This window comes from Phalacrocorax aristotelis, chromosome 1, assembly GCF_949628215.1.
Source record: "Phalacrocorax aristotelis chromosome 1, bGulAri2.1, whole genome shotgun sequence".
Lineage (NCBI taxonomy): Eukaryota > Metazoa > Chordata > Aves > Suliformes > Phalacrocoracidae > Phalacrocorax > Phalacrocorax aristotelis.
The window spans coordinates 173,529,953-173,548,753 of NC_134276.1; the positions used below are offsets into that span (position 1 = coordinate 173,529,953).

Here is an 18,801-nt window from a genome sequence, read left to right on the forward strand (position 1 = left end):
ATCAATTCATAACATAAAAAAGGCAATTTCATCCCCAAGGAGATTTTTTTAACAGCAGCGCATAAGTTTGGGATGACAACGCTCTAACACTTCACTAATAATTAGTCATCATGTCTTAGTAGAACATAATATAATAAAACCTATTTTTCTAACATTTTTGTTCATACTTTTTCTCTTTAACATCATGTACTTTCGATTGCCTCTTTATATCAGATACTATTGTTTTTTTTTTTCCTTCCAGATGCTTAGAGGTTAGGAAAGGATTTTATTTCTTTTGATTCCTCTGGTGAGAAAAGAATCTACCAGCTCGTTAGTTTTGTCAGTACTCCCTATATAACAAAAAGTGGCATATACGGAAGGCCTCACTTTCTTTGCTCTGCTCTGCTCCAAAGATGCTGTGAGCACCTGCAACTTCTGTTAATTTCCTTGGGTACTGCAGGTGTTCAGCAGCTCTGAGGATTGAATGTGCTGGGACCAAACAAATGTGGGAAGCTCATAGTGGATCCATGGAGCTAATAAGGACTGTGAGTCCTAAAATAGACAGCAGTGAACTCACCCCCACAAAAAGTATTTCTTCCAAGTGAACACATCAAGAATGATGTGACTTGTTAGAAAAATACTTCACTTCTCTTTCCTTGAATGACCATGTTCACAGGATCTCATTATATTTTGCCGATACAAATAAGGAACAAATAAGACTTGTTCCTGCTCGTATCTGAAGCCCATGACTATTATGGTCACTATACAATTAATATAAAAATATTTTCTGTCATACTCATCTTCTGCCCACCAAAGTTGCGTTCTGTGGTTTGGTTTTGGGTGGGTTTTTTTTTGTGGGTTTTTTTTTTTTTTTTGTTAATGCTGTATTTTATTATTTCTTTGTTGTCCTTTTTTTCTGTGCATTGGTAGTTAATTATGTTTTATATATGCCAGATAATTCCAATACACGCATTAGGACTTAGAATAGAAACTTTTCTCTTTTTTAATTGACGGAAAATCTGCAAGTTTAATTAGGCAACCCATTGAGATAAATGCATCAACAAATAAATTTCCCAGTCATGAATGCGGTACTGCCGACGAGAAACTGCCTAGCAAGTTTCAATTCACTTGGGTACCAAAGTATTTATACCCAACACATTTGGGCCAGATAATAGCTTTCTGATAAATCCCAAGGATTACAGAGTGAACTCCAGCAGGGCAGCTGATTCTTAAGCACTGGGAAATCTCCCACTGGATTAGAGCACACACATTTATTTCTTTCAGAGTGACAGGCAAACAAGTGCACGCCAGGAACATGCCTGAAGGAAGAAGGGGTTAATACAAAACTGCTCTTTGCAGGTAGTTGCTATCTAGGCTCTTCTAGGTTGCTCTATAAATAAGCTGGTCCTGATGACCTGGAGAACAGGGAAGTACAAAGATCCTGTTTAGCCTGTCAACCTCTTGTTCACAGTGCAGGTTATTTTTCTGTTTATACTATGCCCCATCTCAATCCAGAAAAGAAAAAAGCGAGGCTAGTCCGAGACTGCTGATGCCAGCCACTGCTAAAAATTGAGAAGGTATGTGCTGTGATTAGAAATATTAAGAGAAGGGGTATTGATACATAGTATAATGCCTTAAAATGAGGAAACATAAAAGTTATTTTAAAATAATAATCACATAATATGGGTCATAACTTTTATAATAAAGCCAGATGTTCAACATTGTTTAATAACCGACATAAGGAAGCAATGGTATTTATAAAGGAGATATTTATTCCTCATGATTCAAAGAGGCTTTTTACTTTTGCAGCTGAAAAGCAAACAGTCAGTGTGCTTGAGGAATCAATTAAAAATAACAGAGTAAAAGTGAGGAAACAGCAGTATCAGTTCAGAGCTTTCAACCTATCTGCAATTTGCTTCCACTTAAAAACATGACTGTTTCTTCAGAGCAATAACTGCATAGCATCTGGGGGATTTCACGGGATCAAATAACTTCACAAGTCCAGACCAGGCAATGTTGTCCTGTAAAATGATATATTATTGAAGTGCATAAAAAACTTAAAAGCTAAGATATTGTAGTAGGTTCATATTTTGAAAAAAAAAATAAAAAATTTTTTTAAATTATCCTTAATGCAAAGCAGAAAAAACACTTAACAAGAAAATCACAGAAAGCTTATTGAGAAAAAAAGATACCTGAAATAGGATGTATTTTAAAGACCTTAAACGATTTCTGGCACTATCAAATGGCAGCTTACCACCCTCTTCATCAATAAAGCTTTGTTTTTGGTTGAACTAGAGCAAAGGAATTAAGGATTGAGTCCTACTCATTTTATACAGCACATTCTACTACTGAAGCTAATTAACTGACTTCGAATGAATATGGCCAGCTTGATCTGGTCTTCATGTTGCATATGGATTTTATCATTTTGTTTTTTCCTTCCTAAATACATTTTGTGAATCAACCAGTACAAATTTAAATCAATGCGTATATTACATTTAGAAAAGGTAAATTAGTGCTAAATGCAGCAAGTAGGATCTCCCATCTTGGAAATCATACAGATCTCTATGTGATTTATAGCTGGTTGGCATTTGGGAAAATACATCATTATTTAAATATTTCAAATTGCCCCTCTGTAAAAATACCAGTTAGAACAAAAGCATACGTTTACTACAACTCAGTTGTTCCAAGTGCACTGTGGCAGGGAATAAAGTGAATTTTTACTTTTGATAAAATGGAGCTGTTAAAATGAAAAGTTTATGGTGGAAAAACAGAGCTATTCACATGAATGGGTTTAAACTTCTTTTTAAAATTTTATTTTGACTGTGGCCCAGAGCAGAAGCTGGAAGACGCTACCGTTTCCTGCTAGCGAATTATTATTTGTCCGAAAAATGTTTACTGGTGCAAAGAAAGTATGACTGCTGCTTCCGAGTTAATCAGGCCAAGCACAAAATTAGTGTTAGAAGAAACACTGTAAAATAAATCATTATGGAGTAAATGTAGTAGCATTTGCTTATTATATCCCAGGTCTATACTTGTAAAATATATCCAGGGTGTATGTTAGTCAAATGTACCTCAGTTGACCCATACAGTCGGAAAAAGTGCACCCTCTCTCATCACTGATCTTAATTAAAAAACAATAAAAGGAAATCATAAACATTTTGGACCTAATTCAAAATTTCTTGAATTATTATGTTCTAAAACATATTAATTGGAAGCTCTAGCATGTACAGCACAATGTTTGTTTAGCATTTCCAGGATTCTTTCTAATTATTAAAGATCTCAAGATGTTGTATAAAATGAGATTTGTTGCATACTCAATTAATTTATTTTTTACTGTCTATTGACTAGTAATTACCATACAATTAAAAGAGCATAAACTTTACTATCGCTGCTTTGCTGAAAATAAAAACATCTGCCGGGCATATGTTTATACTAAATGGAATGAATGCTTACACTTTTGCAAATATGATGAGAATATCAATTCTGCAACAGAGACTTTTCATCTGCGCAGTAATAAATTGGCTGAAATAGTCTCATTTCACTGATGTAGCCTTTCGGTATCATAAAATATAATGCAAAAATACCTGCTCCTTGAGGTAACAAAGACGATCCAGAAGTATCAAAACTTCTATGCAGGGAGCCAGAACAACTTTCAGCTGAAAGAAAGATTAGATACTATAAGGCTTTGTGGGAAGGGAGCCAATACACTTCTGAATGGTTACACTTCCACTAAACAATTCCAGGAAGGTCAGTAATTTTCTAGTGGTTCTGTTGTACAAATGTCACCTTGCCAATTTTCCCAGTGGGATGGACATCTTCAAAACAGATTATATTAAAGATCAAAAATACATGGAATGCCATAAAGCCAGGAAGCTATGTTATTTAGCTGGTTTCAAGACATTGTCCAACAAGAAAATGATATTATATGAAGCAGAACAATTTTAAAGAGGGAAATAATGAATTTTAATAAAAAGAATTTTTATGAAAGAACTGCATGGAGACCAGTCGAGGTTTAAAAGGAGACTGACATTTCATTTTCCAGGATAATAGTCCCTCTTGAAAAAGAATCTTCCATGTGTTCACTTTATTATTTTACTGACACCTAATATAGTTTTGGAATAGGATATGCTCCGAAGTTTGGAAGGGGCAGCTGCTTTGTTTTTGAGATTGCATACCACAGCGTAAGACAGTCCACCTCCACATAAAACTTAACAGGGTTTTGTTCTAGACTAGCACATATATACAAGGTAATAGTATTAATCCTATAACTTTTACCATATTAAATGCTTCAAGCTCATTCATTCTGTGCTGGTATTTTTCATAGTAATCCATTATACAGCTGTCTGGGAGCTGCAAGGGATTAAAAAAAAAGATATCAGAGTTATTCTAGTTACTTTTTCAAGAGAACTTTAAAGCGAAATATTTTTTCCTAATTGAAAGTCACAGTACAAAATGAAATCTGTGTTTTGTTTTTGAAATTAGCACTTTCCTAAGGTTTATAATAATTTTCTAACAGCGGTTTCTCAGTTCTCATTTACAATAACTGTTCTTCAGACAGCATTTTGCACTGACATGAAATACGGAGATACATTCATTATTCAGAAAGCTCTAGCCATTCTTAAATGAGTATTGCACAGTAAAGTGGAGATAACATTCTCATTTCCTTTCCCATCTATCTTATCCCCTCCTCACCCCCATCTCCAAGGGATTTATTTAAATAGCTGAGGAGTGGATTCTGGTGTGAGAGTAACACGCTTCACTCAGGACTCCTGGATGGTGTTTCACATTGCAAAGCCTACTATCAGATGCTGGAAATAATACTTTTTTTCTCTGTGCCTCAAGTTCCTCTTCTTTAAAATACAACTTTATGTACTTTGAACTACTACCTGTTCCCCTCGTCTTTTCCCAATCACCAGCACTGCCACTATGACTGCAAATGCTGTCATTTGGGGCTGAATTTCATACAACGGCAGCTCAAGAACTCGACTAAGCCAAATATCCCTTCCTTTTTCTGCCCTTAGCAGCCACTGCACCACTGCAGGTAGCTAGAGCTATGACCATAACTGCTTTTCACAAAGCAGGTTCTCTACAGGGCAGCCAGACCATAACATTTTCCAGGTTTTAAAGGTCATGGTGTCTCTGCTTTTCTGCTGTCCACGGTCGTGGGTGCTAAAGAAGACAGTTGAGCTGGCCACTTAAGGAACCTGTCAGGGGGGTGGGAAGTAGGTTTGCAATGTCACTGGTGATGGAGGCTGGTGGAAAGAGTGGAGCGGAAAGAGCCCGATATACTTCTTCAGTACTGGGAGTCTGCAGTATGGCTACTCTGTTGTGGCTACGGAAAGAGCTACTCCCCAGCTTAGGAGAAAAGTAAGGGTACTGACAAAAGACTAGGAAAGCTGGAGTGTTTAATACATTTTTGCGCACTTTTATTAAAAGAGTCATCTGAGAACATGTAGCTAATCCAATTGCAAAGAAGTAAAATATCAGCCTAAAATAAGGAAACAAACTAGAGAACATTTCCACAAATTCAAAGTTTTCAAATCAGGTATGCATTACGGACTTCATCCTAGGACAGCCAAGAAGGGAATAAAGTGACCTCAGAACTATTGCTCAGTGTCGCTCAGAAGTTCTGAAAGATGGCATGTCAGATGGCTAGTAGATGTATGTCTTATTACAGAGCGGTCAGTTCAAATTCAGTGCACTGAAAAAGTGGAACAAATAAAGAATTTAAAACCACTGAAAGATAAACAGATGAGCAATAGTCAATAAGAATTTGTCAAGAACAAATCACAAGTCAGACTACTTGCAAGGAGGGTGAAAGGATTCATGACCGCAAAAAACAGCTGGTTGTCGTATACTTTGATTTCCGCAAATTTATTGACACCATTTCACATAACAATTTCATAAGCAAATTTAAGAAACAAGGTTTAGATTAAAGTATTGAAAAGCAAGTGAAAACTTCTTGAATGACCATAACCAGAGAGCAGTTACTAATGAGTCTTTGAACAACTGAAAAGACCTGCTGGCTGGAGAGGTCCATTACAAGATGCAATGTTTTCTTCAAGAACTCAGACAACAGAACAGAAGCCACATTAACTAAGAGTCTCCAAGTTTGCAACAGGAAGGCAGTGCAAGAACTGAAAATAATTTTCAGAAACTGGAGCGTTGCTTAGAAAAGATATTTGAAATGCTGTAGAGAAAAGCAGAAGGGCCTACACTCAGGCAGAAATAATCAGCTGTTTGGGATGAGGAACACCAAATGACAGTCTGGGAGATACAGCAGATCACAAGCTGAGCAAGAGTCATTGATGTGCTACTGCAAAAAAAAAAAAAAAAAAGAAAGCAATCACCGTTCTGCAACATGTATGGGAGAGCAGCCTGCAAAGCGCAGGAAGTAATCCTTCAGCTCTGCCTGGCAGTGGCAAAGCTCTAGCTGGCACACTGCATCCATTTTTGGGCATCAGATTTCAAAGTAAGAAATGAACTGCCTGAAAAAGCCCTTGAGAGAGGAAAGAGATCAGAGATCTAGAAAACATGACCTATGAAGAAAGACTGAGAGAACTGGAACAGATCAGGCTAAATTAGAGAAAATTGAGAGTGGGCATAATAAGTTTTTATAAGGCTACCTCGAAGAAGCAGGAAAGAGTTTATTCACTCTGCCTACAGTGGGTAAGAGAAGAATGAATGGGTTTGCATTGCAGCAAAAAAATTCAGCCAAAAATCTTGAAGAAAGTTTCTCTCTTTGAGATTAATGAAGAACTCGGGAGGCTGTCAGTCTCCTTCACAGGAAGCTTTAAGAAGATTAGACAAATATTTTTCAGTAATGACACAAAATTCTAACTTTGCCTTAAAACAAAGGGATGGGTTAGAAGAACTTTTGTAGTCTTTCAGTCTTTTTTTTTTTTAAATTTAGGAAGTATTTTTTCCCAACTACAGAGACAAGGTTGAGTAGCTGATCTGACAGTACTAATGTGGACTAACAGGATTTTTTTGGTCTTGTTGCTATCATATTTTCAGTAACGCTGTGCAAATATCTGAGGGTTTGTTTTTCTCATCCCCTCTAGAGAGCCAAACCAACTAAAATATATCAGTAATGAGATAAACAAAATAGTTTATTTAACCTCTGCCCTATAAGCTTCTCATTTCAGCTGAGAATTAAAAGGGTTTTAGTATAATGGATATTTGAAATTACAGGCTATTTGGAATTATAATACAAAGATCTGTATTTGTAAAAAATGTGATCACGAAACCATTCTGTTTTTGCTTCCTTTATATTCTTAATTTTTTGACATGAAGCATTCAACTTAAAAGAAAACAAGCTGTGAAATGTTTGGCAAATAAAATGCTGGATCGAAAATGTCTCTTGGATGTTGCCATACTCGAGTACTGAGCCCAAATGGTTTTCTGCTCCCTCCTTGCTTACTACACACTCTGACAGAATGCATCCTGCTGTCATGGATTGATTAGGTACTATTCCAAACTGTACCTCAATTAAAAGTTTGTTGGGTGAACCAATTCAATGCAACTGTCCGGCTGGAAAAGAGAGAAAATGTCTACCATAAAGCACTGGTACAAAAGGGCATGAGAAGGGCACCTGGTACCTAGCTATATGGTCAATTTATTGGCAGATGACCCAAACCGAGATAACACTGGCTTCGTCTGAAACTGCAACAGCTTGCCGTCTGGCTTCAGTTCTTAAAAGGTACCCAACACAATCTTCAGCTATCCTTCCAAGGTGTAGTAGGAGTAAATCATTGTTTGCATTTTCAGGAACAGAATTGCACTTACACATGCAAAGCAAGCCCCATTTAGCCACCGGAGTTGTGCATGCAACTGTTCTCTGTGCAGGTTGCCACAGATTTGTGTATCAAAAAAAAAAATAATCTTTAGATCCATGCACTGAACTCTTTTTTTACATTATGATGTTGATACTATGAATTTATGACCTGAGTGAAAATACATGAAAAAACCTGAATACGTATATCATGCACTTGTCAACAATGATTCTGCACTCAAAGATCTAGCCTATGTTACTGATATTCACGTAAGCTTCAATAGAGAGAGGCTTTGGCCAGTATTTCTTTGCTGACTTAGCTACAATGTCTCCTGGTCTGTATCACACTGTGAACAAAAGCACCTCACCTCTTTGCACTGTGATGGTGGTGTATGCTTTCTTTTAAACTAATTTGTTTGTGCATTGGTGTGGTGGCTTAAATAGCTGAAACAACCAAGAGGAACTAGAGGGCAGCAGGGCCTCCACTGGCCTAGTTATAACTGTATAGTGTTGGGTTGATGGTTGCCCTTGATGATCCTAGAGGTCTTTTCCAACCTTAATGATTCTATGATTCTACGATTCTACCATATACTGGAGATGGCACTAAAACTACACCATAGGCCAGACTCATCTGTTGTGAACACTAGGAGACTGTCACCAGAGCCCTGAAAGAACGTGAGGTACCACACGCCTGAGCACACCCAAGTTAGACTGCAATCCCATAGACATGCTGTCTGAGCACGGGCTGAAAAGAAAACATTCAGGCACAAGGTAGGTGACAATTACTGATACCATACTTAAAATTTCTCCAGAGAGTATTTCTTCAGAGTTGTGTCTTTCCCTAGACTAAGAGTATTCTGACGGAATGAAAGTCTCTTTTGCTGTCCAATGCTGCACACGCCTGACAGAGGAGAGCCAGAGCCTAAGGATACTGTTCCACAGTCTGTTTGAGCAGATGTAATTCCTCTTTGCTGCCTCAAAGGGACTGCTTTCCCCTGCACTGACTGCACGTTTCCTCTCTCTTCTTGTACCAGCATTATCACGAACACTAGCAAGAGTGCAGGAAAGCAGTAAGGCAACCCTTTTAGCAGACCAGTATCTTAGATCAGTTCAAAACACTCGGGACACCACACCGTATAGCAACTTTTTACAATTTTCCCATGACTGAGGTAGTTAAAAAGAATGTAATGTAATGTAATAGAATGCAATGTAATGTAGCATAAAATAATGTAAAACAGATAATGTAATCAGTGAGAAACTTAAGTTTATTTAGAACATAATTTAAAATGCATTTCAAATGAATGCAATCTATATTATTTAGAATTATATCTAATTGAAGTAAAAGTCATATCTCTTAAGATTCTTTGTCAGACTAAAATGTTATGCTACCATAACTGAGACAGGATTTTGTCTGTTTGAAAAACAATAATGCTTGAAAACAGCATTACGCACATATACTTTATAGGCTGTAATACAAGTGTTACCTGAGCCTTCATTCAACGTTTCTCTAACTAACAACGGACCCAGGAAATGTGTGAGCCAAAATCCCTTCTGTCCAAGAAAACAGTTGAGAAAGTAAACTCTTCAACAATTGTAAAATGCATTATGTAAATTCATTTAGTGCCTTCACTTGTTGATTGTTTAGTCTCAGCTAACTGCCATGTTAGAATTCAAGGGAAAACAGAGTATTGTTTTGGCTTTGGCTCCATGTTTGCCCAATGGCTATACACAATAAAAAGCATTAAAATTAGAAATATTCCTAGCAGAGACCAGATGAGTTTGAGGTATTAACTGTCATTTAAAGATATCAACACTGAATTTGGCACAGGATAGATAAGAAATCTCAGGTTAAAAGTCATTCTCTCTCCCAATTTCTGCAAAAAAAAATCTCCTTTTTAGTTCTCAGTATAGTTGTATATATTCAGGTTAGTTCGTATCTTAATGTATTATGCTGTTCCACTACTGACAGACAGTTCCCCAGTCTTAAGTATGTGTTTTTTCAACACTTTCTGAAACAATAGTAAAATTAAGGCACACAATTATATTCTTCCTTTTACTTCCCTTCATTTGCCAACCGCATTTTAAAATATTCCATTAGTCACTGCCGAGATGTTACAAGTCATGGGATGCTCTACTGTAAGCTGAGAAGCACGTCATCTCCATTTACCCAATGTCCTCTTCTCTGTCTTATTGAAGTAAGGTGTCGTAAATAATTGTCCTGTATGCAACACTGACCAAAATGATGGGTGCATTGTTTCTGATTCAGCACATCGATCATTGGATCACATTATACAAATATTCAAATTTTCAGGCAAGCATGGAAACAGGGTGCATTATGTGATCTACAGAAGCTGAGAAAGATCGCACAGGGTGGGTGGCACAATCTTATTGCATCACTGGTTACAAGATGTACCTTTATCTCTTTCAGTGTTGCCCCTGGCTGACTTGCTATAAGCACTGTAGTTCGGGAGGATTAACGTGGTGAGGGTTGTAACACGTGAAGTCAAGGCGGGCATTTTATTAACTTCATAACAGAACACAGAGCAATGATGTTTTTAAAAGACACTGACAAATGTCAGAGAAGTGGGGGGAAGGTGCTCTTAAATGTTTTGCCATAGCAAAAGAGTCAGTCCCACTCTTCTCACCATAGTAACAGTATCAACTACCTTAAATATTTCACTTCCAAAAAAGCAGCTTCGTTCAGGGCAATTTAGCTGACAGAAATTTTTTTTTAAAAAAAAAGACTGTCACGAAACCCACCACGTTCTCAGAAAACATTTTGGTTACATTCAGCATTCTTCCAAGGAATGTATTTGAAAACAGAATTGGTTTAGCTCATTGGTATCTCAAATAGCACACCACACTAAAATTTAAATTATGAATTTGCCACTAGCAATTCTGTAGATAAGACTCAATTTTCAGAAAATGAGAAACATCACAGATGAGAAATTACTAACATATTGAGCTATTTGAAATTAGGAAGAGTAAGAAATCTATTTGGTTAAAGAGTTCCTATTGGTGCTGAATTTAAACTTAGGAATTCTTCACTCAGTTAGTCCCCAAAGGATAGGTTTAGGTAATGACATGCACCTTTGGTCAAATCTCGTAAAGACAGTAAATCAGAAATTCATATGAAAAACTACTTTTGCCTGCAAAAATTTGAACATATCACCTGTACTAAAGGTGGAAAAAGTAAATATCAGTCTATTACTTCAGAATGTTCTCACATGCTGTCACGTGGAAACCGTATTAAGTATTTTCTAGGAAGAATGGAACTGCCCAAACGTATAGTTTTAAAAAGGTACAGCTTTCTAAATACTGTAATGCAACTTATCCTGATGAGCTCCATAAGGACAGAGGCTTTTCATCTTGTCCCAGGCTCACCTGCTCATTTAATTACAACATTGCTTGTCAGTGACGTGTACAGAGCACAGTGCCTCTTAATTACATGGTTTCAAATTATGAAAAAACATGCAAAACATTCTGTTCAACGTATTTTGACATAGTTGTGTTCAAGTCCAATGGATCAGAAGATCATTAGAACATCTGAAGCAGAGCTGGTGTAGGACCAAACTAGGAAATATATGTGATAAATCATAAATGGTGTTGTATGAGAAGCACAGCTGTGGGAAGGGGAAGGAATATCCTCAAAGCCTACTTACCCTTACATGAGTAGAACATGATTAGGGACTAAACTCGGGACAGGTCATGACACAGGTTGGACTGAGAGCCAACATGAGGGGACAGGGATTCCACTTGCATGTTTCCCAGGGGGACTACAGAGTTTGTAAAGGCTTGTCAGATGGCTTCTGGTTTGGTCTGGGAAGGGGAATGTATGATCTTAGGGATGGATCCCAGGAAACTCAAGAGGTGTTTCCAAACATTTTCCCAGGCACTGACTGTGAAGCTATCTGCAGGGTACGTTTAGCACCACATTTTCACAAAGCACTTATGTGATCAGGACACCTAATTCTCTTAGCAGGAGTCTTTGAAAGTCCCATCTTCAAGTTCTTGGCTTTGCAGTGCTTTAACTAAAGTGTTTCCATCTAATACTGTAGGAATCTGAACACAGCAAATTGGAACTATTTTTGTATTAATTTTAAAAAGAGCAGTATTATCATATAAATAAATGCAAGCAAGCACAGCATAATTTATGTCTGCTGAAAATTTATTCAGGACTGAGCCCAATTTATTAAATATAGATTTAGCTAACATCAATAAGAGAAGACATCTCCTTACTCCATGTTCACTCTGCTATCTGAGCAATTATAGAAAGGAAACATACATTAATACTGCAATTCTAAACCAGTGGTAAATCACTGAAAACTGTAATAAAGCATATTTATCCTCCAAGTGTAAACCCAATTATTTTAAAAATTAACATATCCTTATTTTATTTTTTTAAAAATCATCAGAATCAGGTTTTTCATTACTGTTTTAAAAACCTCAGACCTTGACTTTATTTTTTACTTGATAGTTAGAGCGCTGAGATATCGCTCACCTCAGCTACTTAGTTTTCAGGCTTTACATGTATGCTAATGTTTTTGTTAGGTGTCTGCAAAAAGTCACACAGGCATGCTCTTGTGTTTTCTTAAAAAGTATCACTGTTTTAAAAAAAATCATTACTGCTATACGAAACATATCGGCTAGGGTAAAGGTTGGCTCAATGATCTGAGAGGTCTTTTCCAACCTAAACGATCCCATGATTCGATGATTCATGATTCGATTCTGTTCACACTAACTATATAAAAAGTGTCCAAAGACATAAGAAAAAAAAGTGTCTGAAAAAAAATTGCCAATTAATGGAAAAAAATATTTTCACATAAATTCTAATTTCAGTGTTATCAGTTTTACTGCTCAAAAATTAAATACTGTGGAGTTCACATAAACACAACGTCAATGTAACAAAGGGAAGTAATTTAGGAATTCCAGTAAAACTGACCTAGCAAGCCCAACATATTTCAGATATATTTGGACTTATTTAATTATATTAGGAACACAAGCATAATTACTATAGGAAAAAATACTGTAAAAATGAATGATATATAATAATTTCAGAGATTCTTATAAAAACAAGACAAAATTATATAAAAGTAATTATTAATTATAAATAAACCTGAAAGTCTTGGTTATTGTACAGAAAGAAAGCCCTAACACATTTATTTGATTAAATATACGTCTAAATACATAACCTTCACAGAATATACAGGATGGTATGTCTTATATCTAAATTTAGCTACATCAAGGCTTTGAAATATTTTGAGTCTAACATTGTTAGACATAATATATCAAATATCAAAGTTGTTTAAATTACTTAAGATGATAAATGAGCTTTTTACAGGACATGCGTTTCTCTTACTGTGTTATTAATGTAAATGCTACTGTGATGGCTACAACACCTCACAGAAGGGTCTAGTGCCCTTTACTGATCTGCCGGTTGAGACCTGACAGCTGTAACTCTTTTTGGGATGCTCTACCTGAAGCACAGGATCAGAAAAGACAAATGGGCAGCAGCTGTTTTCACAAAGTCTGGTCAGGGTTAAAGCAAACCGGGATGGTGGAAGCTGAGCGTTAACCGTCTGTTTATTGCCGCAGAACTCATCTTAGGTTGTTAGATGGGGCACCCGCCAAATAAATTACTTTTTCTGGGGGAAGAGCTCCAGCAACATCAGGTTATGGGCAGACACTAGACTGTTGGAAACTGAAAAACACCAGTCACAGGAGACTTGGAAGTTCAGTTAAACAAAACCAAGTAAATCTGCAACAACGCACTTGCTGACAGGCACATAAACTTCTCTTTGTGTGTGAAAGCTTAAGGTGACCCTACCTCTGAAATTGCTATTGAATCTCCCCAGTATTTGTCTACATCTGAAAGGGTTAAGTCATTTGTGAAGTATTTTGACTAAGACAAAGTAACTACCTTATATGTTATTAGCCCATAGCAGTAACTACAGTGTGAATTTAGCAGGAGATGAAATCAAAGTGACTAATAGCTTTTCTTTGCGATGTGTCAGGAGTGTTTCCAGCCCTGTATATCTTCCTGCAATAGGACGTGGCATTAAATACCATTCCCTCCTTACTCCCAGACTGCACTGTAGGTGAATCCTGGCCAGCTTCTCTTTGGTAAACAGCTCCACCCTCTGAGGCTCTTGCTTACTAGCAGAAATGGATCCTAGCTGGGTCATGGATCACAAAGTCTGCCAGACCCACATCCAGCCTTGTAAGCACTTTCTGCCTTTAATCACCTTAAAGCCAGACCCTATGAAAGATCTTTTGCTAATCTATCTCAGTAAGTATAGGACACTTAAGAAAGTTTTGGGTTTTTTTCTTCAAAGACTGTAGAAATACTTATACAAGGACTTTTCGCTGTGGCAATGCCATTTGTAGCACTTACTATCTTAAGCAGCAACCAAATGTGTTAATAAAGAGGCTTCATTTTAAATCCATCTGCAAGGTGGCCACAAACAGCTGAAACTCGTTCTGCTGAAGAGGAAGGAGCGATTGCTCTTGCTGTTGGAAAGAAGCAAGGCTAACAAGTGTAAGAGTGGCCAGCTCCTCTAGGGGAAAGAACAGGGACGAATGCTTCATTCTCTCAAGTGAGAGTCCCGCATTCGTGTTAAATTAGGTAAAACAGTGAATAAAAGGGAAAAGAAGTCTTCTGATAGAAGGAATTTCTCCCATATCTACGTGACACTGAACGCTCTGCCCATACAACATGGGGTGTATAGCAACAGAGGAATAAAACATTGCCCTGGTGCGTATCCAGACCAATTACGAAAGCCCTGTGCAGGTATCCATGGCCCACAAAGCAATTCCACTAGTTCTGAAGCTAGAAGCAATATAACCATACCTGTGAAGCATCAAGCTCACACTAAAAGACCTCACTCAGCCCTCACAAAATGAGAATTTTTTTGTCAGACATTCAGTAGTCATGGTGTAATGTCTCAGTTTTACTACTGAGGTGGAGAGATGTTTGAAAGGAATGATTCTGTACCAAAAGGCAATGAAAAATAGTTCATTTGCATCTCAGTGTTTAATCTGGACTTGACAGGCTCTTCCACATTGAAAAGAAACACAATGGAGGAAATTATTTTTGTTAAGGTAATAGGAAACTTCAGTCCCTGAACAGTAATTTGTAACAATGAATGGCCCTTGGTGACTTATAAATGTTTTTTTTTTTTTGTAGCAAAACTATTTTACTATTTTGTCTTACCCTAAGTCACTTCTGATTGACAACCTTTCATAAAGGGTCTGGTTCTTATTTCAAATAAGCAAAGATCTTCACATCTATTTCACAAATGAAAGCAGCAGAGGGGCTTGTTCACATGAATAATCAACAGGATTAAAGAATTTATCTTTACTGAAAAACAATAGCAAAATTTAATTTACTGTTTGGATATTTGTACCTGGTAAGAGTCTTCATCAGTTCTATATTTAGCAAAAGGCATACACTCACCTAAATGAGTATCAAGGCAGGTCAGGTGTCTTATGCACTTGCTCTGTTTATCCTGCCTCTACATTTGCCCAGACTGGAAATGACTGGGTTGCACCAGAGCTGCCCCTTGATCAGGAACAGAGGCATGGGTGTGTACAAAGGAAGCAGCTGTGATGCTCATCCCGCACCACAAGTTTGGAAGGATATTTATGTCCCACAGTCCAGATTCAGCCACATTGATCAAAAACATCCATGTCTTTACCACACACGTCAAGCTACCAAGCCCTGGCAGTGACTCCTAAAAAATTAGTGCTGCTGCTCCTCTACTTCCCAGTCTGTTTATTATCATGCAGAGATCAAACTCTTTTCGATTTTCTGATAAACATAGTAAAAGACCTGAGACTCAGTTTTCTGACTTATGTTTTTTAAAACACACTTTTGCACACGTAGAGCAGACTCATATGCAAATAATTTTTTTCTCACAGTTCTCTGTCTGCACTACACAGCGTTACTAAGTTTTAGCTGGTTTTTTTTAACATCACCTGAATAAATCTGTGCATGAAGACAATGATTGCCTCCCTCTTTTTGTGAATGACAGGCACATTTTGGATTATTCTGGAAGTATCCTCCATATGTGTTTACTCTCGCCTTGTATTCTTCCTAAGGCATCAGCTTTTGGCCACTGCTGGAGACAGAGTAGACATTTGGTCTATGCAGTACAGCTGCTCTTTTGTTCATTTTTAAAAACAGAGCTAGAAAACAAATTCTGCATAAATTTCTCTTTGATTTTTGTTGTCTTTGAGAGCAAATGTTAGGCTTCATCACATTTTTAGCTATGTAAGTATTTTTTTCTGAAAAGAGGAATTTAACACGTTCTCCGATATTGTGCAGATATAGTGCTGACTCCACCATGAAAACTGCAGTGTCAGAACCACTGTGGAGGGAGCAGTAACAACTCTCCTCTCAGTAGCATCAAAATAGCACGGTTGTGTGTTGCTGCAAATTTCAACCTAGCTGGGAAATAAAAAATAATATTGTTTAGATCAGCATAAATTCAGTCTTCAGTATGCAGCCAGCTGCACATTAAAATGAGGAGAAATACAAGCGAAAATGAGCATTTACTTGAATCAAGTCTTTAGCAACCACACAAACACGTGCAGCTTGAAGCAGTGTTGACAGACATCTTTCTCTCAGGGCAACTTGCATTTGTCCAGATCCTTTCTGGCAAAAGGCAGCGTGTCTAAAATCAGACATACTTGACACAAAGTTCCTGTGCTTATTCGCTTTAAAGAAAAGAATGTATAACTCTCCACCAGCAGAGTTTAATCAATTATTTAGTAAACTGATTCTTGCACAAACAACCCACTATGGCCGTTGGGTGATTGTACACATGCTGAGGAAGACGTCATTTTAGTAGTTACTTTCAGCTGGGGTATACGCATTATGTTAATGCCTATTTATCCAGAAATGCAAACAGGTAACTCAATTTGCAAACAGAATTAAATATAATCCTTTTAAAACACAGTGAACTTCAGGCATAAGTCGTCGTCTTAATGCTGTAAGCATGATCCCAATGCCATTTGCATTTACTTATTTGGTTTTTCATTTTCCTCCTAGTTCACGGTTTGATGAGCCTCGCAAATTTTAAGTGATTTGACATTTTGACTACAGATTGATTTACCAAAGACTACAACTATTTACCTTAAATATTTTACGTACTTGCTAGTCCTACTTTTTTCTTTGATTTGTACGAAGTTTTTAATAATCCGTCTACTGTCTCCACTGCGCAACTTGTTCTCGCAGAATGGTTGTGATCTTCACACAGGCATATTCCATGCCTAATGCTATGTTGCCATCTGTTGACCAATCTAGCAGTTGTAGTACTAAGACAAGACACTCTCCAAAAGATTTTACAAGTTTAAATCTCAATTCTGTATTTACTTCTTTTTCTCTATCTAGGAAAGTTATTTACAAATCTTAATATTTACCCTTAACATTTATTAATTCAAAGAAAAAAAAGAACTAGGCCTTTCATACACAGAAAATGCAACAGAGACGGTCTTCAAAAGCTCCATAGGGAGACTGTCTAAAGGCTAAAATAAATTGGAAATACTTTGGGAAGTAAATTGTAAGAGAAACATACTGCATGGATGGAATTGCCTTTCCTGCTATAATGTTACATTTTTTCAGTTTCAAAAGGTGTCCAAAGGGATCAAGATAATATTGCTGCAGAAAAAATGAAAATAAAAAGGGGTCAAAGTGTTTACTATGTGATTCATTATTCATGGTTCTTTGGATCACTTTCAGCTTAAACTTAAGTAGAGACGAAAAAGCAACATGTTTGCATAGGATAGTATTTCAGCTGGGTTTAAAAGGGTGCAAGAGTTACTTTTATCAGGGTGTATAGTATCAGCACAGGCAAGAAGTTCTTCATGCCTGCTTCACTTGGCATCTGAAAAGTATATTTAACTCTGAATGACAGCATGTATAAAATAGAGTATGTATTACATTTTTTTGCCTCAAAGGAGATTTGTAGGATTTGCTTCATAAATACCAGAAAGGCTTTAAAAAATTCTGATCATGAGCACCATCTATAAAAAAATGATTCGGTTTATATAAAGTCATTAGTATAAAGTAATTTTTAAAACAAAATCTTTTCAAGAATTTATACTTGGAAGTCTATTTCCAAAAAACATGAAAAACGCCAACATTGATATGTATTTTTTTAATATATAAAAATAAGCATGGATTGGCTCTATTAATAAAAATGAGAATATATTTATACAGCAATATACAAACTAAATCAACTCAATGGCTCAAACATTGCATTATGGTGCTGACTTCAAGAACTTACACAGATATAAGGATTTCATGCAGTCTCTATTTAGCGACTCACCTTTGAATCATCCAGTTCCAGCTTTTTCAGAGACTTTCTGACATAATCTATGAAGGAGGATGATTTGGAGAAAGTTCTTCCAACATGCCGATCACTGCAAATACAGCATTGAGATGCAGGCTTTTATACATCCAACAAGAGAAATTTACATATTTTTAATTCATTTTAATTAAATTTTTAATACAGGAGAAATAAATCACTAATACTGCCCAGTTAGTAACACTTTTCCTTTCTTCCTCTTTGCTTAAAACAAAATAAGCTAGCTAATACTTGAAGAAATTTCTAGATACGGCAACTGTACAATTGTACTATGGTTATAGTACAGTTGTTATTTTACCTAAAAATTGAAGAGTTGAAGGTTTACGTTTATTTTCTCCCTAATATTTTTATTTCCCTATATGAATGAAAAAATTCTTATTTCTGCTGACAGATATTTCTTTCTATACTTCTATAATACTTCTACAATTTACTATAATGTTGCTGTAATTTATTTACCATCAACCACTGGACTGAGCAAATGCCAAGTTGGAGTAAAATTTCACTTTTGCTTGTTACCTTGTGTTCTTATCCTCGCAATTTTTATTTCAGTAAGTGATGCCAGAATTTTCTCCTGTTTACGACTCAATGGCCTACTTTTGAAGTGCGCCAAAAATGTGGGTTGTTTCAAAAAACATGTTAAAATTATGCATGAAAATATAAAAAACATATAGAAAGACT

The 18,801-nt window shown here is 36.6% G+C and overlaps 1 protein-coding gene across 7 annotated transcripts in view; it reads right to left on the reverse strand.

Moving 5' to 3' along the window:
• Window positions 1-1,731: 1,731 nt before the first annotated feature.
• The window catches only part of METTL25 (methyltransferase like 25), a 63,515-nt gene continuing 46,445 nt past the window's right edge, over window positions 1,732-18,801 (reverse strand). For 3 of the 7 annotated variants that reach the window (XM_075080725.1, XM_075080723.1, XM_075080729.1), the window contains 4 exons: window positions 18,085-18,178; window positions 4,255-4,329; window positions 3,564-3,635; window positions 1,732-2,000 (listed from right to left, as the gene is read on the reverse strand). In XM_075080725.1, the coding sequence (XP_074936826.1) occupies window positions 1,902-2,000; window positions 3,564-3,635; window positions 4,255-4,329; window positions 18,085-18,178 (340 nt within the window). In that variant the 3' untranslated portion in view covers window positions 1,732-1,901. The other 4 variants (XM_075080726.1, XM_075080728.1, XM_075080730.1 and 1 more) reach the window with 4 other exon arrangements.